This window comes from Protopterus annectens, chromosome 1.part1, assembly GCF_019279795.1.
Source record: "Protopterus annectens isolate FY-2018-M chromosome 1.part1, PAN1.0, whole genome shotgun sequence".
Taxonomy (NCBI): Eukaryota; Metazoa; Chordata; order Ceratodontiformes; family Protopteridae; genus Protopterus; species Protopterus annectens.
This window is the reverse complement of record NC_056726.1, coordinates 1,242,523,757-1,242,551,393: the sequence shown is the minus strand read 5'-3', so window position 1 is coordinate 1,242,551,393 and position 27,637 is coordinate 1,242,523,757. Positions and strand designations below refer to the sequence as shown.

General features: G+C 43.5%; 1 protein-coding gene across 4 annotated transcripts in view; it reads right to left on the bottom strand.

Moving 5' to 3' along the window:
* LOC122809628 (gastrula zinc finger protein XlCGF26.1-like) overlaps window positions 1-27,637 on the bottom strand; it is a 382,837-nt gene that overhangs the window by 305,627 nt on the left and 49,573 nt on the right. For all 4 annotated transcript variants that reach the window (XM_044081268.1, XM_044081285.1, XM_044081276.1 and 1 more), the window contains exon 2: window positions 9,382-9,579. In XM_044081268.1, the coding sequence (XP_043937203.1) occupies window positions 9,382-9,532 (151 nt within the window). In that variant the 5' untranslated portion in view covers window positions 9,533-9,579. The remainder of the gene's footprint in view (window positions 1-9,381; window positions 9,580-27,637) is intronic.

Genomic DNA, 27,637 nt, shown 5'->3' with positions numbered 1-27,637 from the left:
CTCGGCTGCACTGACACATACCACTCACAAAGAACCCCCCCCCAACCGTCCACACTCCAACCCCCTCATCTCCCACCCTCCCAGTCCAGCAGACGGGTTCATATTACATTATCGAAATTCCAAAAGTTCGAACACCTGATGTTCGAACTTGGAAGATCTAAATGTAATAACATCGAAACATCAGAACAGCGAATTTTTTCCCAAGGAAAAAAAAAATCACTGTTCTGAAAAACACACATACAACACAGACCAAAAACCTTATAAACCTACACTAAACCTTACATACACAACTACCTATGCACTAACCTTAACCCAAACCCTAACACTAAGGTCCATCACTTTCGCACACTTACCTTACCAGTGCCCTAACCCTAAAGTCCGTCACTATCGCACACTTACCTTACCCATACCCTAACCCCAACGTCCATCACAATCACACACTTACCTTAACCCATTCCGTAACCTTCGCATCACAGTGCAGAAAATGTCGAAGCCGCAGAAACGTCCAACCAAATTCTTTCCCTGGGAAAGAATTCGGACTTCCGCAACTTCGACATTTTCACCTTCTGAACATCCAGGTTCAAACTTCTGGTGTTTGACCACCTGGAAGTTCGATTAGGTAATAGGAACCCTCCAGCAGCCTCCTACCAAAAAAAATCTCTATTTACTTCCTGCATGTCCAAAGTCATGAAGACCAATGAATTACATGCCTGAATTGCCCAACACTCCCCAGATATTCTTACCATACCTGAAACCTGGCTAAAACCTTCCATCCACAATTCTGCAGTCTTACCAGCCAGCTACATCTTCCGCTCTGACAGACTCCCCAAGAGGCAGTGCTATCCTCTATTCTGATCATCTTAATCTCACTCCCCTTACACTCCCTACTTCAAACAACTCACTCAGCCCTCCTAGGAATATCAGAACAAAAGCTAACTATACCCCCTCGTTAACTGAAGAGACCCAATCCTTTATGTATAAAAGAGACAGTGTGTGGAAAGCCTGGGTTAAAAACAAAACACCATCTCTACTCCAAAGCTATAGACAACTCAGGATTCTCTGCAAAAAGTAATCAACAATGATAAGAAAACTTCCTGCTCCTTAGCCTAATTCAACAGAAAATCTAATCCACAAAAATTTTGGTGTACTATAAACAAAATTCTTCATCCAGGAAACCCTTTCACACCCTCCCCTCTCCTTAACAATATGCTACTTGAAACTGCCTCTGTCCTAAACAACTCCTTCATTGATACTATTCAAAAACTAACATCAGTCACAACTCAACCCCCCCACTCAACTCCCATTCCACAAAGTAGACCCCTTTTCTCCCTCATACTAGTCCCTACTACCTATATCAGGTCTCTACTTCACAAATTTAAGCCATACTCTCCCTCTGCAGGCAACCTTCCTCCCACCTTCCTCAAACTTGCCGCCAAATCTATTGCCTATCCTATTTCTCTACTAATCAAGAGATCCATACAAGAGGCCACAGTTCTAGACATATCCATCACTATACTTTAACCCCTATCAAAACTACTCGAAAAAATGCATCCACGCGACTCGTGAATTTTCTTTTCCAGGAAAACTTACCAACACCCACACAGCATGGCTTCAGGCCATACCATAGTACTAACACCACATTATTACTCTTAACCCACACAGTAGCTGAGACCAGAGACCGCAATCAGTTAGTACCCTGCCTTTTCCTTGACCTCTCCAAGGCCTTTGACTCTGTCTTTCACCCTTTACTTCTGTCTAAACTTTCCAATCTCAGCCTCTCACAAACCACTCCTGACTGGTTTGCAAGTTACCTCTCCAATAGGCAGCCATCAGTCAGATGGCTTACTTCCTGTTCCTCCTTCTTACCCATCAAAACTGGCATCCCCCAAGGATCCATTCTTGGTCCCCTACTCTTCAACTTCTTCACTAATGACCTCCACACTGCCTGCATACCATCTTCAATTATACAATATGCGGATGACTCAACATCCGTAACCATCTCAGACACCATCACTGACCTCCACACATGTACCCAGAACTCTTTCCTTTCCACTGAAAAATAGCCCTCTGACAATCAGCTCATCTTAAATCCAAAAAAAAAAAAAACTAAACTTTAATTATTCCTCTCTGACCCCTCACACACCATAAATCTACCTTTGTCATTACATCTCGACTCAAATATTATTATAGCTGACCCCCATACTAAACATTTAGGTACCATTATTGAAGATGAATTGAAATTTAACCTGCACATCCAACAGTGTATTAAAAAAAAAACACGAAAATCTAGGACTATTATACAAAAATAGAAATTTCCTTAGTCCTGACACGAAACTCTCACTGGCTCAAGCACTACCACGACAGCAAACAAAACACATAATCACACAAAAACATACTCGGAGGCTCTAAATAAAGATCTGCCTAAGCAGCAGAGACCTCCAAAGCAGACACCCAAGCAACCGCTACCCCAAAACAAAACACGTGCAACACATATCTCACAAAGCCAGTGTGCCGAACAGTCACAGCCCTTAAGACTAAACAACACACCTGATACACTTGTAATAGGTGACTCTATCATCAGGCACACTGACGTCCCGCTCACCAGGCTGAACAAGGAGAGGGTCACCGTGAGCAGCCTGTCGGGCGCTAGGATCCACCACATAACACAAGCACTCAGGTCACTCCAAGGCAAGTACAAATATGACTCAGTCATTGTCCATGCTGGTGTGAATGACCTGAGACGTACCTCCCTGGACTACATGAAAAGAGACATAAAGGAGCTCTCTGAGCATGTAGCCCAGGCCGGTATGACCCTGACCTTGAGTAGCATCTTACCCTCACCAAGAATGATGCCACAATATGAAGACAAGATGATCAATTTCAACAACTGGCTTAAGAACTGGTGTCATTCAAAGGGGATCCAATGCCTGTCAGCTTGGGATGATATGCTCGACAAGCCACGATGCTTCGCTAGGGACGGTTTGCACCTGTCACCCCTGTGCTTTCGGATATTGGCAAAGGCTCTTACTACCCCTATAGTGCCTTTTTTAGGCAAGGCTCAAATGACAAACCCACCTCCATAGGTATCACAAGAGACAAGAAACTAAGAGTAATGCTACGCCAGAAGTCTAAACCTCAAGATGCACGCACTCGAAACTCTCCTTAGCATGGAGAACATCGATATCTGTGCAGGAACGGATACCAGGTTATACCTCATACCATGCTTTTCGGCCCCAAAACTTGGACCGAACCACAAAAATAGGGGGAGTATCGATATTCATCAAAGATACCCACACCTCCAGGTTGGTGGCAAAGCACGAAGCATCAGAGACTATCCATGTGCAACTAACAGTGGGTAAAACTGCCTTCCAGTTTATAGCCTGCTACAGACCACCCTCCCAAACCCAGGAACCCCACTCGGCCTTTCTGAGAACACTGGAAAACATGAAGGTCTCTCCAAACACCATTATATTGGGCGACTTCAACTACCCAAACATAGACTGGGAGCATTACTCTAGCTCCAACACCCTAGCCCAAAGGTTCCTATAATTTATAAACTCAAATGCTATGGAACAACTTGTTACCACTCCCACAAGAGGGGAAAACATACTGGACCTGAACATCACCAACATGGGGACTCTATGCTCCAGACCAGAAGTGTATCCCTCACTGGTAAGATCAGACCATAAACTAATCTCACTGGATATTCACATCCCAACCCCACCCCCTGCCCAGAAAACCACAGTGAAAAACTTCCCTAAAGCAAATTTCACACTCCTCAAAACCGAGGTGGAATCCTTCAAAGCCCCCGGGCCTGTGGAAAATACGGCCCAGACCGCAGAATCCTTTATAAACGCATTCTATGAACACCTTCAGGAATGCATGGATCATGCGATCCCAAATAAAACCAAAACCCAATCCTCCAAAGGCAGACGTCCTGTCTGGTGGACCCCAGCCATAAACAAACTATACAATAGAAGGAGGAAGCTACTAAATGATAGAGCAAAATCCCAAAAAGGGAAGGCATCACTGATCAGTATTAGCAAAAAACTACGGGCACTCATAAAATTGTCTAAGGCCAGCTTCGAGAGAAAAATTGCACAGGACACTAAGGATAATCACAAGGCTTTCTTTAGTTATGTTAGGAACCTGGGTGGTAATTCCCAGATATGCTCAGAATTAGTCCAAAATGACAAAAATACACTGAACCCACAGACATTGCCAACATCCTAGCTGACAGGTTCAGCGCAAACTTCTCCCCCCCCCAACCAAAAGGGCAAATATCTATCCCAGCAGAGTGCTGCCCCCCCTGACATCTCAGATGCTCAGGTAAGAGCCGCCCTCTCCAAAGCAAAAAACACAGCATCAATGGGACCAGACGGTGTCCCGGGCTGTGTCCTACATGAACTCCAAGAAGAGCTAAACCCAAACATAAAACTACTGTTCAATCTCAGCCTTACTACAGGATATGTGCCCAAAGAGTGGAGTACAGCAACAGTGGTCCCTCTCCATAAAGGTGGTGCCTCAACGGATCCTGGAAACTATCGCCCCATAAGCCTGACTAGCTTGGTCTGCAAAGCTATGGAAAGGATCATCATGGACCTCATAAATAAAGATATTGGGGACCTACAGACACTTGATCCTATCCAGTTCGGCTTTGTTAAGGGCAGATCCTGCCTCTTAAACCTGGTTGATTTCTTTGAAACAGTCACCAAGGCCACTGACGAGGGGAAGGTGGTCCACACAGCCTACCTGGACCTCGCAAAAGCCTTCGATACAATACCCCACTCGGGCATTAAGATAAGCTCACCGGCTTAAATATAAACCCCTATGTCACTAGATGGATTGCAAACTGGCTCAAGGACAGAACCCACATGGTTAGAATTGCTGGAGCCATGTCAGACTCCAAACCAGTTACAAGTGGTGTCACACAAGGCTCAGTCCTGGGACCTCTCTTGTTCGGTATATATTTCTCGGAGGTACAGGCCAACACGGAAGGACTGTGGCTGACCAAGTTCGCAGATGACTGCAAACTGGGTGCCATAATCGACTCTCCAGCTGACACAAGCATCCTCCAAAAGGGCCTCATAGAAACAGACAACTGGTGCCAGAGCCATGGCCTCAAGCTAAATGCCAAAAAGTGTATAGTCATCCCCTCTGGCAAAAACAAAAAGTGCCCACAAATTACCACATAGGTGGTAATCCATTAAGTACAGAAGAAGTAATTAGGGTCCTGGGGACCCAAGTTGATAGCAATCTCTCATTTGACAACCACGTGGCCAAAGTGGTTAGAAAAACATTTTATATAGCCCACCTAATCATGAAGGGATTCACATCTAGATCAGGGGAGGTCATCGTGCCTCTTTACTCATCCCTCATCAGGCCCATAATTGAGTACAATGCCCCTTTTGGGATGTACCTTACCAGACACCTGCAGCAACTGGAAAGACCCCAAAAGTACCTCACCAAGAGGATCAAAGGGCTCAAACAGATGCCATATGCTGCCCGGTTAAAGAAACTCCAGCTCTACTCAGTGGCATACCACCTGTTCAGAGGCGATCTGTGCCTGACGTATAATGCCATGTCCAACCCGGAATTAATGGACATGCTGCACCTCAGAAAATCCAAATCCCATCGAGCTACGTGCTCGAGACTTGAACCTCAGCACGGAAATAAATAGGACATGCTGGAGGGACAGATTCATAACCCAGAGGCTCCCTTGACTCTGGAATAAAATCCCAGTCCAGGTTAGGCAGAGTCCCTCATTGACTCTCTTCAAGAGGAATCTTGATGAGTGGATGGGAGATCGTAGGTTTACCCCGGGTATCACTTCTGTGTCACTGTTAGACAGAGGCACAGTATACTAACCTCAAAAAAGGGCATAGCAAAATAAATTTAAAATGGGTGGCGAAAGCCAAACACATTCTGGCTAGGCTTATAAATGCCCTAGGGCAGATAGCCTAGTATGAACCTATGAACTCCTTCTCGCCTCCCTTCTCTATGTAGCCCCTGTCCTTACCAATATCCACACAACACTTTTAACTAAACATATAACAAAATAGCTTGTTTTCCTACCAACTTACCATATAACACACACAACTGCCTCTCTCTCAACAAGCTCCAATGGCTAAAATTTTCCCAACAACTCCAACTAACTCAATTCAGAATCCTTCACACCATTTTGAACAAACCCACAGCCTGCCCCTCTCTATTCTCCCTCACTACATCATACACTCCCATTCGTTCTCTCCGTACATCCAATCAACAACTCCTGGCCATCTATAAACCCAACAACATAGGAAAACGCCTCTACAAACACACTGTAGCCCAGGCCTGGAACAAACTCCCCTCACACATTAGAACCAACCCACATCCCATACACTTCAAAAAAGAGCTAAAACTATTTCTGCTCGACTCCAGGTCCTGCCACTGTCATGACTCTACTTAATTTACTAACACTTTCTACTCAACCAACTATACCTTCATACATCTCACCTATTCCTATACTGTATTTTACTGCCATCCTCTTGTCTTTCTCTCCCTACTCCACATATTAGACTACTATAACCCCATATTTACTGCTTATACTTGCCTCACCTAACACTGTCTTTTTACCCTACTAATTTTTATTTTATTTTATATTTGTTGACCTGGAAAGTACGACTAGGCTCCACAGAGCCTGTTTTCAGTGGAGGGCCGGGGAGAAATGCTCCAGATGCCGGTGTACAGAATATGGGAGGAATCCGGAGTACCCAGAGGAAACCCAAGCAAGTGCAGGGAGAATAAACTCCACACAGAAGGCACCCCAGTCGAGAATCGAACCGGAGAACCTCTTGCTGTGAGGCGACAACGTTAACCTCTGCACCACTGCACCGGATACCTCTCTTTACAATCCTCCCGTTCTCATACATCCTCCTCCATCTCTCTCCCACCTTCCAAAATAAAAAGGATTAAACTCTACTATTGTTAGCTTAAAATATTTTTTCTGTCTTCATACACCATGGCAATTTCCTTTTGCTTCTTTTGTATCTTCATTAGTTTCATGTACCTTTACTTGTATATACCTACCATCATGATACTGTTCAGTATTTTTATATTCTGCAAATTATGTCATTTTTACTTTCTGTAAATAATTATGTCACTATACTGGAGCTTTTCTCCTCGGGTCTCCACTGAAAATGGGCTTTTTTTAGCTCAGTTGGACTAACCCGGATAACAAATGTCAAATAAATAAATAAAATAATATGTGTGTGTGTGTGTGTGTGTGTGTGTATATATAATGTATATATATATATTTATACACACACACACACACACACACACACACACACACACACACACACACACACACACACACACACACACACACACAAATCCATATGGGTAACATAATATAGACAACCATGTGTTTAGTGTGTAGGAGGATGTTGAAGTGCCCTGAAAAATTCCACATAAACATGGGAAGAAAATGCAAACTCCACAAGGACAGGGGGGGGTCAGAACAGAACCTATGATCCTGAAGCTGTGAGGCAGCAATCTTACCACTGAGATAATGTGCTGTCTTTAACACTTTTACTAGAACTATCACCAGTGTGGACAGGTGGGAATTATATTTAACAGCTCATCAAAGGTATGGCATCTCAAGAATGTAGCAATAACCCTAACCTATACCATTTTGCAGTGCCAGTACAAAAGTATGAATTAGACAGTTTTACATGGGAAAAGACCTTAACCTTCAAATCTTATGTTTTCAAGAAGTGACTAAATTACATACTAGGCCACTAATGCAAAGCATACCATGAATTAACAGCTGCTATTAATCTTAAATAGGACAAAATAATTATAACCAGAAAGTTAATACTGCTCTGGTGTGTGTAGTCATCTTTGCAGCAGTAATGATAAAGCTTCAGAACTTCTCATGATGCACACTCAACACAGTCATAAGCAAGTATGCAAATTCTTAAACTATTAGTGTTAAGAGACAGCTTTTCATTACAGAAAAACAGATTTAAAACTGTGGCATTTCTCACCATATTTATCTTTTTCTGTACTACACCGTATACATACAGCATTTTTTTTTACTTACAACTTTTTGAATTCCTCAGCCACCCATCTTCACTGTATCTTAACATGTTTGCATTCCCCAGCTGCCCATCATTGTTGCATCTAACATTTTTTGCATTCCCCAGCTGTCCCTCTTCACATTCCTTACTTGTGTTCCTGAAGACGGAGGGGCTCCCCCTTTCCAGATTTGGGTCCCACTGATGAGGTCAACCACAGCATCATCTCAAAGAGCAGGTGGACAGGAGACACTGTGGCAGTTAGCACAGATGATTAAAGCAATGGGCTGTTAACAGTCTGCTTCTTATAGTCCAGGATTTAATTTCCTCAGCCACCATCTGCGCACTGTGGGACTCCAAAAAAGTCCCTTAAACCAGGCAGTGCTCCCTGGCTGATTCTGAAAAAAGTCCTTGTCTATTAGCGCTCTACAAAAGTTAACCAAATACAAATAAATAACCAGAATAAATGAATGAAAGAATAAATAAAGATGTATGACTCCCATCCTGCCAGAATATCTGTCCTTTTCACTGATCTCTCCTACTTTACACCATGCACTGATACAGATGTTAATGCGTGAATGTATGGACCTGCTGCAAATGTCTGTCATAGTTAACACTGCACCATTAGCAATTTGTACGATCACATGTACTCGTGTATCTTGCCGTATATTCCAACTCTGTTATGGAGGTCAGTTAGAGCTGCCCCTGCATTCCTAGCTCCCTACTGCAAGCCTCAAGGCTTCCAGTAAGAGACAAATCCATTACCTGACCCCAGATCCTATCTGTTGATGACAGAAATGCTCCATTGGGGCCACAATGGATAGAATTTTGAAACTGGGGTTCCAGTAAGAGATAAATCCATTACCTGAACCCAGATTACATCTGTTGCTGACAGAAACATTCCAGTGGGCCACCATGGACAGACTTTTGACATTGGCAACAAAACTTGTCTTTCAATCCCTGAAATGTTTCTGAAGGAATATTGCAACATTTCTTAAATGCTAGTTATCTGTAGAACTTTTTAAATTGCTTTTATAACACTGCAACAGTACATGCTTCCTTCTACCAGCACAGTACTTTAGTTTGTCAAAGAACTGAAAAGTGGCATTTTTATACCTCATCTGAAAACAATCTAAACTCAGAGCTTTGTGTCCAACCAAGGAATAATTAAGCCTGTATGTAAGTTTCCAGATACTTGTACTTAGCGTTCCACACATTCTCCTGTTCTCTTTGAGAGCACCATAAACTCCTTCAATGACTTGACAAGCACCCTGGCATGGGTCTTGCATGTGCAGAACTTAATGGTTTTTAATGTACTTACAGAAGACCGGAAAGCTTTCCACATATTTCCCCTGCTTTACGGTCACGTCTTGCTTTACATCATTGAGGGTTTCTGGAATTTCTTCCTTGACATCAACAGGGCATGCAGTCACTTCTTCCTTTATATCATGAGATGGCTGTATAACATTCATTCTCAGAGGATCACGTTCTGCTGAGTTACTGCATCCTGTACTTGTACCTGCATCATAAAACATACATGGAGGACAAAAAAAAGAGCAACAGCAACAAGAATTAAGCACAAATCAGTTTTAAAAATTGCACTACTGTGAGGCAGACAAACAATGGCAGCTCAGGACAGTGTTATGAATGTTTAAAAAAAAGGACATCAGCTTTTCATTTAACATGCTTAAGTTTAGTCAGATGAGAATGTATGCATTTTACAGAGCAACAAGTAGAAATAAGTAAATAATGGCAAAATATTCACATAAAATAAATTACAGAGAAACAACTTGAGTATCACATAACTGAAAAGCTGCTAAAACAGGCTGTAAAATTTCATATTTGCAGTCTGTCCATAAACTAGATGACCATAATAGCCCTAAAGCTACTCAAAATGAATGATCAGTACAAGCAGTTAACAGGGATTTTTACATATTCTACTTAAAACTAGCTAAACCTCTCCCAGCACCAAAAGACATCTGCAGTAACAGGGTTAAAGCAGATCTCACATGCAGAACTTACTGCAGGCTACCATCTCCAAGGGACACCTACATGAAACGCCATCATATCATTATTATCAACATCAACCCCCCCGTTTTCTAAATGAGATGGGGTGTCATGTTAACTGCTGCCACCTCTCTTGATTCAATGTCACTCTTCTACCGTCTTCAACAATCATGACCAAGTGTCACAGATCTTCCCTCGCACAATTAATCCATCTCTTTGCTGGACACCCTCATTTCCTCTTGCCTTCTTCCAGTCTCTCCCAAAGCTTTTCATTAGATTGTGTTCTGTTTTCCTGCACATGGACCTGAATCACTGACCTTTGACATTGGCAATAAAACTTGTCTTTCAATCCCTGAAATTTCTGAAGGAATATTGCAACATTTCTTAAATGCTAGTTATCTGTAGAACTTTTTAAATTGCTTTTATTCCACTGCAACAGTATATGCTTCCTTCTACCAGCACAGTATTTAGTTTGTCAAAGAACTGAAAAGTGACCTTCTCGACAACTGGATCTACTTGGGTTTCTGCTCTGATGTCCTTATTTCATCTATCCGATAGTGTGAATCCTACAACCCTTCTCAAGATCTTTATCTCCATTACTTCCAGCTTCGTCATCTGCTCTGCCTTCACTGTCCAGATTTTTGTACCATACAGCATTGTTGGTCGCACCACTGTTTTGTACACCTTACTTTTCAGCTTCACTGGCATTCTTCTGTCACACACTACCCCTAACACACTGTCAGTCAGCTGCAACCCCTCTAATTCTAGCTTTGACCTCTGCATTCAGACTTCCCTTCTCTTCCACCAACCCTCCCAGATTCTTGAAGCTGTTAAAAGAGAAAATAGTAAAACAGGTTATCTTAATTTTCAGCTTCTTTTGATTTCCCCATTTTGCTGCCATTACAACTGTATTATCTGTACTTAGTTTCATTGCATACACCTTCAGTTTTGCTATCCATTCCCCTGTCCTTTGCTGAAGAAGTTCTTGTTCAGAGACTTGTTCCCTCCAAACTGTCTACTAATGTAATACAATCACCAGTATAAAAAGCAATGGGCTCAAAGCTGAATCCTGATTCACATCCACTCCCATCAGGAACCCCTATGTCAGACCAATGTCCATACTTGTGCCATTGTGTCCTTGCTCATAGCCTGCATTAACTGTAGCAGTACTTCCTGGACTTTGAACCATCAAAGACCGTTCAAATCACCTTTCTTGGGTTCTTGTCATATGCTTTCTCTAAGTGTAGAATTGTCCAGCTGGACTCTTTCCTCATCTCTAGTTTTTTCTCAACTGTCTGTTACACTGCAAACATCAGGTATGTTGTGCTAACTCCAAACTGATTATCTCCCATCTTACTTTCTACTACTCTGCATATTAATTTATCAGTCTGCAATCTGCTTTACTTTCATACAGTATTGCAATAGTTTGATGCCTCTTTACTGCCCACAGTTGTGAATGTCCCTTTGTTCTTGTGTCTTGGTACTAGTATGATTATTCTCCAGTCATGTGGGATACACCCTTCTCTCCATACTGCTATCAGTACTGTCTGGAGACCCTTCTCTTCTAACTCACCCAACATCTTGATCATATCGGCATTGATCTCATTTGAGCCTGTTGCTTTCCCTGAGTTCATTTTCCTTAGTGGAGTTCACACTTCTTCTAAGGCTAGCTGTTCTTTGTTTTTCATTGTTGGCTGTGTCAGGGGCAGTTCAGCTTCTATGGGGTTGCTGCTGGAAGTACAATTTCCAACGGTCTTTGATGCAACTACATAAATATCTGGAGGCATCTTTGGAATGTAATGAGTTAAGCAGTGTTATTGTTCTCTCTTCCTCTCTCTGTGCCCTAGCCAAACCTCAATACAAACACAGCTATTTAAGCCTATATTTTGGCCTTTACTGGATTGATATGCTCTAAGAAATATGTCTGATGGCTGCCGTCCCGCCTCCTCTTCTGGGTTAGGCAGGGACACATCTGCAGATTTACTTATCTACTGGCTCCTCTCCTCACACTGAAGGGGTTGTCTGTCAAAAGAATTACCTTCTTCGCATTGCCTTCACAGCTCTTTAAAGTGGAGAAAATCTTTTCCTATCAACATGATGTGTTAAATTCAGAAGGACAACAACTGGATGTTTTCCAAAAAGTAATAAGATACTGTTTCTTGTCATTATGACTGCAAGCTACTTTTAGATCTTTGTTAGTAATAGTTTTCTTCTTACATACATAATGCTCTTTAATAAGTGTTACCATACTGTTTTGAGTCAATCAGTCCTTGAATCTCTACCATTAATTAAGACATTGCCCTTAATTAACAGAATGCAGTTTTAAATATTCTACAAGATACTTACGTTCTAGAGGCATAATGTCACCAATAGCCTGTTTTAGATGTTACAGTTTTCATTGGTTTAACAGTATCATTTTATTCTGGTTATACCAGCCCTCTTTAGATAACCATAAATTAATTATATGCTTTAAGTTACATAACTTTGACCTTTTCATTCTTATATGAGAAAATGCCAACATATGAAACATTTGAACTTGTGTCTCTGAGGTAAAAGAGTTACCTTTGGAAGTCATTCCCAAGGTTTCCTGGACACAACTGAGGAGACTTGGGAGGAACAGTAGAACAAATTGTAAAACAAATTTTAAAAGTGCAATAGCACACTTCACTGACTTACAAAATAGTTTGAAAACCGTTATGCCAATAGTGAAAGAACACATGCACAAAGTTCAAAAATGCAACAAAGGGTGTATTAAAATAGAGCCAAATTCTGGGAATTTAAAGCAGGGAACAAAGGGTAATATTCTTTTTGGCTTCTCAGAGCTGACCATCAGCTGCTCCCAATACTGCTCCTCCTCCTCTACTGGGTCTACAGGACCCACCTTAGCCGCCCTACAGCTAATCCAAGCCCATGTCTCTGACTGTTGAGGAGATCCATGCACCTAGGCAGCAGCACACTAACGTCATGGAGTTTTATCCCAACCCACCCCCCCAAAAAATGAGGTCAGGAAGACTAAGGGTGGTGGAATCTCTATCTTCATTAAGGACAGGCACACCTCCAGACTGGTCTGCCAGCACGATGCACTGGAACTACTTCAGGTGCAACTGACAGTTGGCAAGACAACCATCCACCCAGCCAGCTACAGACCCCCTCTCCATGACTAAGGACACCCACTCCTCTTACCTGGATCTACTGGAGTCCATCAAGGTACTGCCTAACACCCTGATCCTTGGCGACTTCAACTACCCCATAATAGACTGGGTGAACTATTGCTGCACTAATGCACTCACTCAACGATTCCTTGACTTCATCAATTCTAACACACTAGACCAGCTTGTCTCATCCCCCACAAGGAGAGATAACATTCTGGACTTGGTTCTCACAAACATGGGTGACCACTTCACCACTCCCATAGTATGTTCTTCCCTGGTGAGATGAGATCGGACTGTCTCATTCGAAGTTTCTATCCTACCCACCCCCAAGCCATAATCGAGCTAAACAAAAATCTCAAAAGCTAACTACAACCTCCTAAGCGAGGGTATCGGTAGCTTCACATTACGCCCCCCCCCCTCAGAGAATGCAGGCAACTATGCTGAACAGTATGCAAGCATCTGCACAACTGCATAGACTCAGCCATACCCTACAGAACTAAAACCTGCTCCTCAAGAAAACACAAACCTGTTTGGTGGACATCCTCTATCAACAGGCTTTACAACAAAAGGAAGAAACCGTTGTTCAAGGGTAAAAAGGAACAAACTCCAAATGGGAAAAACTCCCTCCATAGCCTCAACAAGCAAATTAGATCACTAGTGAAAAACTCCAAAGCCAATTATGAATTGAAACTACCTCCAAAACAAAAGGAAACTGCAAAGCCTTCTTCAGTTACATCAGAAACTCCACGGCAAAGCCCAGGTTTGTTCCAAATTAGTACTTGACAGTTATCACTTACACAGATCCTGTTGACTTAGCTAACCTGCTAGCACATCAGTTCAGCGCAAACATCACCCCCTGCCCCCCCAAAGGCCCTTTTGACATCCCTGATACTTGTCCCGCACCTCACATATCCATAGATTAATAAAGGTTCTATCCAAGGCAAAGAACACAGCTTCCATGGGACCTGACAGTATCCCAGGTTGTATTCTGCACCATCTCCAGCAAGAACTGGCACCATATTCAACCACAGCCTAAGTACAGGCTTCATTCCAGCAGAGTAGAGAACTGCCATTCTCATTCCCTTGCGCAAAGGTGGTGCCACTATTGACCCTGGAAACTATCGCCCCATTAGCGTAACAAGTCTGACCTGTAAAGCCATGGAGTGTATTATTATGGACCTCATAAACAAGGACATAGGCAATCTCCAAAACACTTGACCCCACCCAGTTCAGATTCATCAAGGGTAGATCTTGCCTGTTGAACCTGGATGACTGAGACTGTCACAAAGGCCCTGGATGAGGGAAAGTTAGTACATACAGCTTACCTTGACTTGGCCAAGACCTTTGACACAATCCTCCACTCGGTCATCATTGAAAAGTTAACACAACTTGGCGTAAATCCCTATCTCATCAGGTGGGTGGCCTACTGGCTCACCGACAGGACCCTCAAGGTTAAAACAGGCACCTCCACCTCTGTAACAGACGTGTCACCTGTGGAGTTCCCTAGGGATCTGTTCTGGGACCCCTACTGTTTGGCATCTATTTCTCAGAGGTCCAAGCAAAGACAAAGGCTTGTGGCTGAACACGTTTGTGGACAACTGTAAGTTGGGTGCTGCCATTGACTCCCCAAATGATGTTAACATACTGCAAGAGGGTCTCACAGCAACTAATAACTGGTGCCAAAGTCATGGCCTTAAGCTAAACACAAAAAAAGTATCATCATACTATTCGGCAGAAACATGGCCCCTACTGATTATCACATCAACGGCAACCTCCTAAACACACAACCTGTGTTGAGAGACCTGGGTACTCGGGTTGATATTCTCACATTCAACCATCATGTAGTGGTCAAAAAAGCCTTCTACTTGATTCATCTCATAAGTAAAGGGATTGCATCCAGAAAAAAAAGCAGGTTATTACCTCTGGGTACTCGGGTTGATATTCTCACATTCAACCATCATGTAGTGGTCAAAAAAGCCTTCTACTTGATTCATCTCATAAGTAAAGGGATTGCATCCAGAAAAAAAAGCAGGTTATTACCTCTCTATACTTCTCCCTCATTAGACCAATAATTGAATATAATGCCCCATTTGGTATGTACCTCTCCAAACATCTGCACCAACTGGAAAGGCCACAGAAATACCTCACAAAGAGAATCCATGGCCTCCAACACCTGTCCTATGAGGACAGGTTCAAATCACTATCACTTTACTCGGTATTATACAAATTGCTCAAAAGTGATCTGTGTTTCACCTACAAGGCAATCTCGGACCCTGCCCTAATAGAGATGCTCCATATCCATAAGTCTAACTCTGCACGCATTACACATTCGAAAGGCCTAAAGCTGGGGGGCCCTGTCTCATTCGAAGTTTCTATCCTACCCAACCCCCAAGCCATAATCGAGCTAAACAAAAATCTCAAAAGCTAACTACAACCTCCTAAGGGAGGGTATCGGTAGCTTCACATTATGCCCCCCCCCCTCAGAGAATGCAGGCAACTATGCTGAACAGTATGCAAGCATCTGCACAACTGCATAGACTCAGCCATACCCAACAGAACTAAAACCTGCTCCTCAAGAAAACACAAACCTGTTTGGTGGACATCCTCTATCAACAGGCTTTACAACAAAAGGAAGAAACCGTTGTTCAAGGGTAAAAAGGAACAAAAGTACAGTTTTGTACCTACCATAAATGTAGATGTTCGAGGATCTCCATTGCTGCAGTCCTTACATATGGGTAGCCCGCTGTCCACAATCGGCCCGAATACCAAAGGGCTAGAACCGGCGTCGGTCATCGGCGCCCGAGACTGACGTCAGTACGTGCCAGTACAAATGCGCATGACCGACGCCATATACTCAGTCTTTCTTGCCTCAGATGCCAGAATGCAAAAAACACCACCCAAAACCCAACCTAAAAAGGGGGAAGGAGGGGGGGGGAAATTGGACTGCAGCAATGGAGATCCTCGAACATCTACATTTATGGTAGGTACAAAACTGTACTATGTTCTTCGTCTCCCATTGCTGCAGTCCTTACATATGGGTAGAATCCCAGAGCAACGGAAAAAAGGGAGGCTGGCCAACTAAATAGCATTAGGAGCTGCTAACATGCCCTGTAAGATTGCAGTTGCAAACCCAGCCCTAGACCTAGAATAAAGAGGTAAATGATAATGCTTTGTAAAGGTATGTACAGAACTCCAAGTAGCTGCCTCTAGAATGTCTTTAGTAGCTACCCCTCTCAAAAAAGCAGTAGAGGTGGCCGTAGCCCTAGTAGAATGAGGCCTGATCCCAACTGAAACATCCTTTCCATGATGAGAGTAACAAAAAGCAATACAATGGCCAATCCACTTGGAAATAGTTTGTTTCGAGACAGCTTTCCCTTGTGAAGTCAAAGCAAAAGAAACAAATAATTGTTGAGATCTTCTGAACTCTTTGGTTCTGCTCAAATAATACCTTAACTGCCTATGTACATCCAAAGAATGCAAAACTTTTCCCCTTTATTTTGGGGTTAGCATAAAAAGTAGGCAAATGTACAGATTGGTTCAATGCCACATTAGAAATCACTTTAGGCATAAAAGTAGGATTAGTGCGTAAGGAAACTCTGTCATTGTGAAAAATCAGAAAAGGTTCCACTGCCATGAGGGCCTGTAATTCAGATACCCTTCTAGCAGAAGTAACAGCCAACAAAAAAGCAGCCTTCCAAGACAACAACTTCAATTTAACTGTAGCTGCAGGTTCAAAAGGAGGCAGAGTCAGCTTTTCCAAAACAAAATTAAGATCCCAGGCAGGAGTAGGAGCTCTTGTGGGGTCTTATATTCTTTGCCCCTCTAAGAAACTGTTTAACCAATGGATGTGAAAACAAAGGAGGGTCACAATCATAGTGAGCAGAAATAGCTGCAGCATGCACTTTTACAGAAGAGAGGGACAAACCCTTGTCCAATAATACAGTCAAATATTGCAATGTACAACTCAAATTAGGCAATTTGACATCAAAGCCTTTAGCTGAACTCCAAAGAAAAAATCTCTTCCATTTATCAGCATAAACCTTTCGAGTACTAGGTCGCCTGGCTTCCAAAATAACATCCAAAACTTGTTGAGGGAGCTGAAGGCCCTCCTTCTTTAAAACAGAATGCCGCAGGCTGTCAGGTGTAGGGATTGCACCCTGACATTGAGAAAATGATTGTTTTCCTGAGACAATAAGTGAGGAATCTGTGGTAATGGCCAAAGTGTCCCATGAATTAAGCTCCTCAACAGAGGGTACCAATGCTGACGAGGCCAATCCGGTGCTATAAGGATCATGCAAGGTTTGTCCCTCCTGACTTTCAACAGCACCTTTGGAAGAAGAGGCAAGGGAGGAAAAGCATACGTGAAGGTTGCTCCAACTGAAGGATAGTGCATCTATTTTCCAGGCTGTTGGATGAAACAGCCTTGTGCAAAACAGTGGCAGTTGGAAATTCAGAGGAGAAGCGAACAGATCTATGTCTGGAGTTCCCCAAGCCATGGTCAACTGAAGAAATACCTGAGGGTCCAACTTCCATTCGTGAGGATCCACAATCTGTCTGCTCAGAACATCTGCTAAAGAATTTTGTGCTCCTGGCAGAAACTGTGCTCGAAGAGTGATGTGCAGATTTAAAGCAGTTTCCCATAACAGCATTGCTTGTCTGCAAAGAGGGTAAGAATGAGTTCCCCCTGCTTGTTGATGTACCACATGACAGTTGTGTTGTCTGTTCGAATCAACACCAGTCCTGGTTGAAGTAGGCCCTTGAATGCTTCCAAAGCAAATTGAACTGCCAGCATCTCTTTCATGTTGATATGCAAGTGAAGTAGCTCTGGGGGCCAAAGGTCTTGAATCCATTTTCCTGTGAAATGAGCTCCCCAGGCTGACTCAAAGGCGTCTGTCATTAATATCTGACTTGCCTCTGGTTGGGTCACAGAGAGTCCCTTGTTTAGGTGACATTCCTGAGCCCACCACAAATTCTTTCTGAATGCAAGGCAGAATCCGAATGACAGTGTCCAAATTGTGGCTGTGTTGAGTCCAAACGCTTTTGAGATACCATTGCAGCTTCCTCATATGCAGTTTGGCATTGGGAAGTACTAGCATGCAAGATGCCATGAACCCCAAGGCTTGAAGGACTGTCCTTGCAGTCAGCCTGGACATTACTGATAACTGTTGGAAGTATAGGTGAAGATTTCTTTGTTTGTCCGGGGTAAGAAATGCCATCTGAGCAGCTGTGTTCAGTCTTACACCCAGAAAACACATCTCTTGTGAGGGTACTAGACTGGACTTTATTTCGTTCACAGAATACCCTAGGCATCTTAAAACTGTCATTACATACTGCAGATGTTGAAGAAGTTCGTGCTTGCCTTGAGCCAGAATCAAACAGTCGTCCAGATAAGGATAAATTTGAATTCCTTTTAGTCTGAGAAAAGCTATTACTGGAGCCAGGACTTTTGTGAATACCCTGGGCAGTAGACAAGCCAAAGGGCAATGCAGAGAACTGATAATGCAAATTCCCATTCGAAATCTCAGGAATTTCCTGCAACTGGGCCTGATAGGAATGTGAAGATAGGCTTCTTTGAGATCCAGAGTCACCATCCAGTGATCTTTGCCCAACATAGGTAACAGCTGTTGCAGTGTTAACATCTTGAATTTTGGAATTTCCAGAAAGGTGTTTAGAATGGACAAATCCAGAATTGGTCTCCAAGTATTTCCTTTCTTTGGCACTAAGAAAAGGCGGGAATAAAACCCTGTGCCCCTTTCTGCAGAAGGTACTTCCTGTATTGCTCCCAACTGAAGCAGAGAAGAAATTTGTGCCTGTGCTTCCAGTCTTTGCTGATGAGGCACATCCGGCATACCTTTGAAAGGAGGGAATGTGTGAAAATAAAATTTGTAGCCTCGATTTATTATGTCCAATACCCATTTGTCTTGGGTAACCAAATGCCAATTCCTTTTGAAAAGTCCCAGTTTTCCTCCTAGAGGAGCTGCCAGCAAGGCAGAGTCCGGCAGCTGAAGACACAGGTCATTGGGTCTGTTTCTGAAAGGACTGACCCCTGCCCTCCCCAGCAGAAAGGGTAGAAGAACTCAAAGTCCTAGAAGTAACAGGGCCCTGAGAGGAAGCCCTACCTCTACCTCGCCTCGACCTGCCCCTAGATTGATAATTCAAGAGGGAAAGACCATCCCTTAGCAGGCCAATTTCTACTGAACTTAGGGGCTGAACCTGTAAAAGTCCTTAACCGTCTGCATAGACTTAGCTTTTCCTCCATTTTTCAAAACTGACTCTACTGGAGGGCCAAAAGAACATCAGATTGCAGAGGAGCATCCATAATTCGAGCCTTAACATGCTCTGACAAGGTCTGATCTTTAAGCCAGGCATGCCTGCGAACAACTGAACTAGTAGCAGCCACCCTGGAAGAAGCCTGTAAAGCATCAAAACCACACTGCAAAGAATGCTTACCAACTTGGTCTGAAGCATGCACTAAATCCTGAAGCTCCTTACATTCAGTACCTTCAGCTAAAGCATCTACTTTACATTTCAATTGGCCCAGCAAATAATTTTGATACCGGAGCATATGAAACTGACAATTTAAAGCTCTCATAGCCAAAGTAGAAGAGGTATACAGTTTTTTACCCCACCTATCCAGGGCCCTAGCATCCTTGTCCAGAGGAACTGGATTCTTAACCACAGAAGCCCTAACACCTTTGGGGCCTTGAGTAATAGTTTCTGGATCAGCCCTAGGACTCTTATATAAGTACTTGTGAGCTTTCGGAACCCTGTAGTATCTATCTGGTTTAACCGGGGCAGGAGGCAGAGAATCTGGGTTAAGGGCAGCCTCAGAAAATACATCCTGAACAACATCCAGTACAGGAGGAATAGCCAAGGGCCTATGTTGAGGCAAAAACAAGAATTCTCTTAGCCTTTTACGAGAATCAGAATAATCCTGGCCTTCCCATTTGAAATGTTCCCTCATGGAATGCAAAGTCTCAGAGAAAGAAAAATCTTCTGGAGGGGCCAGAGGAGTAGTGTCCTCAGCCTCCGAATCAGAATAGGGAGGAAATCCTGAAGTTCTTCCACAGAAGAATCTGACTCATTGGAAGACTGAACCAAACCCTCCAACTCTGTCTGTACCCTGGGCCTCTTCTCAGGGGGGGGCATAGAACCCTAATTAAAGTTATCAAATCTTCAGCCATCTTTAACATGTGCTTCCTAGGAGCTGGACCCTGGGGACTAGCACCAGCAGGGGCAGACTTAGACTTAGAATGGCTTTTGCTTTGAGAAGGAGGAGGCCTACCTCCCCTATGAGGGAGGGAACCACCGACATCTGAGAAGCACCCTCAGCCTGGCCTAACACAGGAGAAGCCACTTCCTGTAGTAACAAAGGCTCCCCTTGAGACTCAGGTAAACTTTCAGAAGGAGCCGCTGAAGTATTGGTGGTTCTACAGAACCGGCGTCCCAGTGGGCGACTCATCCTGTTTTGACCGCAAAGCCTTCTCTTTGCGTTTCTTAGAAGAACCAGGCGTCGGAGAATCCGACGGCATGTTGTAATTACAACGTTTACCAAACACAAGCTTAGCACAGTCCAACCGACGTTTAATAGTACGCTTGTTAAAAGTAGCACAAAAGCGACACCCAACCACGTCGTGCTCAGGCCCTAAACAAGGAATACAGAGTGAATGGTAATCCCTATGAGGAATCTGTTTCCCACAAGAAATACAGTTATTAACTTTTTCTGACATCCGTCAATACTGAGGCAAGAAAAAGACAAAAAAGTGTCCCCAAAGGGGTACTTAGCCCAACTTGGTCTCCGGTCTGAAACTCAAAAACCGACAATTCCAGAACGCCGAACAGCACTTGCAAAAGGCTGCTTCTGCTTAGGACCATGCGGCAAGAAAGACTGAGTATATGGCGTCGGTCATGCGCATTTGTACTGGCACGTACTGACGTCAGTCTCGGGCGCCGATGACCGACGCCGGTTCTAGCCCTTTGGTATACGGGCCGATTGTGGACAGCGGACTACCCATATGTAAGGACTGCAGCAATGGGAGACGAAGAACATCTCCAAATGGGAAAAACTCCCTCCATAGCCTCAACAAGCAAATTAGATCACTAGTGAAAAACTCCAAAGCCAATTATGAATTGAAACTACCTCCAAAACAAAAGGAAACTGCAAAGCCTTCTTCAGTTACATCAGAAACTCCACGGCAAAGCCCAGGTTTGTTCCAAATTAGTACTTGACAGTTATCACTTACACAGATCCTGTTGACTTAGCTAACCTGCTAGCACATCAGTTCAGCGCAAACATCACCCCCTGCCCCCCCAAAGGCCCTTTTGACATCCCTGATACTTGTCCCGCACCTCACATATCCATAGATTAATAAAGGTTCTATCCAAGGCAAAGAACACAGCTTCCATGGGACCTGACAGTATCCCAGGTTGTATTCTGCACCATCTCCAGCAAGAACTGGCACCATATTCAACCACAGCCTAAGTACAGGCTTCATTCCAGCAGAGTAGAGAACTGCCATTGTCATTCCCTTGCACAAAGGTGGTGCCACTATTGACCCTGGAAACTATCGCCCCATTAGCGTAACAAGTCTGACCTGTAAAGCCATGGAGTGTATTATTATGGACCTCATAAACAAGGACATAGGCAATCTCCAAAACACTTGACCCCACCCAGTTCAGATTCATCAAGGGTAGATCTTGCCTGTTGAACCTGGATGACTTTGAGACTGTCACAAAGGCCCTGGATGAGGGAAAGTCAGTATATACAGCTTACCTTGACTTGGCCAAGACCTTTGACACAATCCTCCACTCGGTCATCATTGAAAAGTTAACACAACTTGGCGTAAATCCCTATCTCATCAGGTGGGTGGCCTACTGGCTCACCGACAGGACCCTCAAGGTTAAAACAGGCACCTCCACCTCTGTAACAGACGTGTCACCTATGGAGTTCCCTAGGGATCTGTTCTGGGACCCCTACTGTTTGGCATCTATTTCTCAGAGGTCCAAGCAAAGACAAAGGCTTGTGGCTGAACACGTTTGTGGACAACTGTAAGTTGGGTGCTGCCATTGACTCCCCAAATGATGTTAACATACTGCAAGAGGGTCTCACAGCAACTAATAACTGGTGCCAAAGTCATGGCCTTAAGCTAAACACAAAAAAAGTATCATCATACTATTCGGCAGAAACACGGCCCCTACTGATTATCACATCAACGGCAACCTCCTAAACACACAACCTGTGTTGAGAGACCTGGGTACTCGGGTTGATATTCTCACATTCAACCATCATGTAGTGGTCAAAAAAGCCTTCTACTTGATTCATCTCATAAGTAAAGGGATTGCATCCAGAAAAAAAAAGGAGGTTATTACCTCTCTATACTTCTCCCTCATTAGACCAATAATTGAATATAATGCCCCATTTGTTATGTACCTCTCCAAACATCTGCACCAACTGGAAAGGCCACAGAAATACCTCACAAAGAGAATCCATGGCCTCCAACACCTGTCCTATGAGGACAGGTTCAAATCACTATCACTTTACTCGGTATTATACAAATTGCTCAAAGGTGATCTGTGTTTCACCTACAAAGCAATCTCGGACCCTGCCCTAATAGAGATGCTCCATATCCATAAGTCTAACTCTGCACGCATTACACATTCGAAAGGCCTAAAGCTAATACGCAACTTCAACAAAACCTGCTGGAGAGATAGGTTTGTCTCCCAGAGGCTGCCACGTCTTTGGAATAGACTTCCCATACACGTCAAACAGAGTACCTTGCTGACCATTTTCAAGCGCAACCTTGATGAGTGGATAGGAAACCACAAATTTGTACCAGGGTTCCACCTGTCTCTCTCATTGACAGGGGTGACAGGTGCTGACTGAGGTTTCTTTTTGGGAATAAACTCTTGGCTAAGCTCGCAAGGGCCCTAGGGCCATTAGCCTAGTAACCTCCTATGATCCTATGTGTGCTCTTGTCTTAGCTCCTGAAGTTGGAGTGCAATGATATTTGCAGTGTCTTGGTCACACACCAACATGTGCCTCAGTCTAAGTCCTGTCCCTAACAGTAAAATACCCCTCATGAATCCCTACCTTCCATTGGGGATCACCAGTGATGATACTTCCAGGAGCATGTACCACCTGCCCAGGGTGAGCATGCTCTTCATGCCTGTCAGTCCCATCAAGCCCCTGAGCTGCTAATTGAACCCAGGTCCCCTGAGCCAGAGTCAGGGCTTTATACTTCCAGGCCAACAGGTTTTAGTTCTCTGAAATTTAAAGCCAAGGACTTAGTGTTAATCACTAAAGTTCTGGTTTTGTTCCAGGTTTAATGGTTACTGCTTTTTTAAGTAGGCATCACTGGCATTGCATCAGTGTCAGCTGCAAATTAAATTTTCCTACCAGGCTTACTAACACTGCAAATAAATTAACATATTCATATGGAATATTCTGCATGCTATGCAAGATATTTCAATGGTTATGTGACTGATTCACATGCAGTCTCTGCTTTAACATTTTGAATTTCATTTTACCCTTCCTAGAATCTCACAAAACACATGACCCAAATATTATAAGAATTCAAATAAGTGCTATAAGGTGACAAATAATTTTGCAAGTTTTAATTTCAACCTACACGTCAACTATTTTTCACTCAATGGTGCCACCTGGTAGCTAGCAAAGCTTAACAATGACCATACCTTTCGCTCAAAGCCATCTCTGTTAAAGCTTTAAAAGGTATATTCAGAAAGAATACTGCACTCGTGTCCAGTTTAAATTCTACATTTTCTCCATCTCGGTGTTTCAGCTGTTTCCAAAGCATTTTCAGATTTCTCTGTACTAACTCTTATCAATTCCACAGTACCAACAAACAGCTCATTCTCATATTTCTGTTCACTATGCATCTTCTTTTGAACACATATTTTTGCTTTCTCACATCCTAGCAAAATGCCCTTTTGCATCAAAGAGTTTGAAAAATTAAACACATGACATACAAAGAATTGTAGTTAGTCCATTGGCAATAAAGCTATATGCTCCATACCTAATGATTTACACAATGGATGGAAATCACTGCTGCCTTCCTTATTGCGAACCAGATGCACTACAGAGGGCATTTTATATGAAGTACTGTCCGATGTCCATTTCATGTACAGAGCTAAACATCTGACAGTATGCAGTCAATGCAACACAGTGTGAAATGAATGGTGTACAGAGCATCAGCTCAGTATACTGTTTGCTTAATGTGCACTAATTATCACAAGGAAAGAAAAAAGAAGTTATGTCGTACCATAACATTCCATCTGTGTTGTCAATCTTCATCTATTCTTGACTGATCGGACAGAGTCCATAGCTACCTTGTATCTTGGGAGGCCTATGATAGGACATTCCTGAGCACCACAGAACCAAAAGATGCTCTTCCCCTGGAGTCCATAACTAATTTAATAATGCGTAACAAAGGTACGAGGCTTAGCTCAAGTTGCAGCCGCACAAATTTCTGACATGGAAGCTTTGGAGTGAAAGATGGCAGACGTCAGCACTAATTTAGTAGAATGTGCCTTGACTGGTTTTGGGAGTTTCATATTCAAGTTCTTGTAGATGAAAGATATACATTCTCTCAACCATATGGAGAGAGTTACCTTGGACACTGATCTGCCTAAAGTTGCAATGGCGAAGAATATGAACAATTGATCAGATTGTCCAAACTGTAAGTTCTATCTAGGTAGAATCACAACTGCCTGTGTACATCCAGAAGATGAAGGCAGTAGTCTCCTTTGTTAGAAAAATTTGGGAAAAATACAGATAAGTCTATAGACTGATTGATATTAACATTTGAGATCACCTTAGGAAGAAAGGTTGGGTTTGTCCTGAATGACACTCTGTCCTTATGGAAAATTAAGTAAGGAGCTTTAGAACATACGGCTTGTAATTCGGAGACTCGTCTCACAGAAGTAACAGCTACAGGAAATAATGTCTTCCAGGAAAGGAACTTTAAATCACAGGTAGCTGCTGTTTCAAATGGTGGTGCAGTAAGGGACTGCAGTACTACAGTCAGATCCCAAAGTGGGACAGGATCTTTAAAAGGAGACTTTAAGCATATTGTACCCTTTAGGAAAACCTTGCAAAGTCTGTGAGAGATCAAAGGTTGGTCTCCAAATCTGATATGAAAATTTTAAATTGCTGCTAAAAAAGCTGACTGTAGAAGCAGAGGCTCCTGTATTAAAGGTGGTAGCTAGGAATTACAAACATTTTCTCTACTGGCTATGAAAAAGGGTCTAGTCCATTGTCAGAGGCCTAAACAGAAAATTTCTTCCATTTGCTTAGGAAGAAAGTTCTGGTGGATTGTTTATGAGATGCCAGCAAAATATGCCGCATGGGAGAAAGGTATAGCATTATGCCTGGCAACTATCGGAAGTGGAGGAACCAAGCTATCAGCTTGAGAGTTTGAAGACTGGGATACACTCGTCCCTGGGGATGGGACAGGAGATCCGGAACTGAGTCCAGAATCCACAGGAGGCAAATTAGATGAGGTCATAGAAAAGGAAACCATATCTGTTGAGGCCAATAAGGAGCAATGAGGATCATTTTGCTTCTCAACAGAGATGCTTTCTTGAGAAATAATGGGATCAGAGGGAGGGGGGGGCACAGAGTAGACCCCGGGGCCAATCATGAAGAAGAGTGTCTCTGGGGGACTCACCCTGAGGGGGAAATTAGGGCAAAGTAGCTTCTGCACTTGTTGTTCAGGGGTGAGGCAAACAGGTCACAGCAAGGCTGGCCCCAACAAAGAAAAATCTCCATTACGCTGGGGTCCACTCATGAGAATTCATTTGCTCAATTTGTCTGCAATTATGTTGGAAGTCCGTGGGATGTGCGTTGCTAAGAGAAAGTGGTTGGAAGATATGGCACATCGCCACACTTGAAGGGCTTCTCAACACAGTGGGTAGGACTTGGTTCCCCAGTTTGTTGATGTACCAGACCACTATCATGCTGTCTAATTGAATATCTATCATCCCAAGAGGTAAGGCAGAATGAAATGCTTGCAACGCCAAAAGCACCGTCCTTAGCTCCAGCACACAGATATGCAGGTTGGCCTCATGAGGGGGACCAAGTGCCTTGGACCGTCTTCCCTACATAATGCCTCCCCACCCCATCTGGGAAGCATCTGTGGTCACTATGGCCTTGGGCTGAGGGAAGACAAAGGGACAGCCTCAAAGAATCTCCTTTGACTGCATCCACCAGATTAGTTCATTCTTGCAATGACTGGGAATGAAAATTAAAGTGGTCCATGGGGTGAGTTAGGATAGACCACTGGTTTGCTAGTAGCAATTGTAGAAGTCTCATGTGAAATCTTGCTAATGGAACTAAGGTGATAGCAGCTGCCGTGGAGCCCAGTGCATGTAGAATGAGTTAAGCAGGTATATGGTTTGAGCGCAGTAGTGGGTGAACTTGGATCTGTATCTTCTGCAACCTGTGAAGGGGAAGTGATGCAATGCAAGGAGAAGAAGTGTTGAGACAAGCGCGATGATTTCCATTTCCTGGGGGGGGTTAACTGGGATTTTGCAGCATTGACTGTTATGCCCAATTGGTGGGACAGGTCCAGTATGAAGTGCATGGCCTGTTGCAGTAGATGCCTAGAGGAAATGGAGAGGAGCCAGTCATCTAGATAAGGAAACTCTGAATCCGTGCAGCCTCAACTGAGCTGTGACCACTGCCATGCAATTGAACACCCTGGGGGCTGTGGTGAGGCCAAAGGGCAGCGCCCTGAACTGGAAATGACTGTCTCCTATTTGGAAGCGGAGAAACTTTCTCGAGCGTTTGTCCACTTTTATGTGGTAACCCTCATCTTGAAGGTCACTCCAGCACATCCAATCATCTTTCTCTAAGAAAGGGAGAATAGACTAAACCGTGACCATCTGGAATTTTGTTGTTGGACAAATTTGTTTTGAATACTGAGATCCAAAATTGGTCTCCGGTCCCCCATTTTCTTTAGCACTAAAAACAATCTTGTGTAAAAACCGGATTCTAACTGGTCTGGTGGGACTTCTTGGATGACATTTTACAGCAGCTCCTGTATTTCTATTGCTGCTTGAACTCTCTGACTGGGTGGAACATCAGGGAGTCTTGAAAGGGTTCTTGGATAAAGAGTGAAGGGAATTAGATAACCTCTGGTAATTACCCTTAGCACCCAAGCATCAGTGGTTATGCACTGCTGCTAGACGTAAGCAATCCAGCCCCCCTTCAGGAGAGCTAGTAGGGTTGACTGGAGAACGATGGAATCTTGATAGGACCATTCCTGTCTCTGGGACAGCGTCTGCCACTGTAACTCCTCCCACTGCCCCACGGGGAGTCCAACCTATGTATCTTGGAAAGGCTTCTGGGATTTCTTGAACCACATTTTACCACTCCTTTGATTCCTGAAATAGGATCGT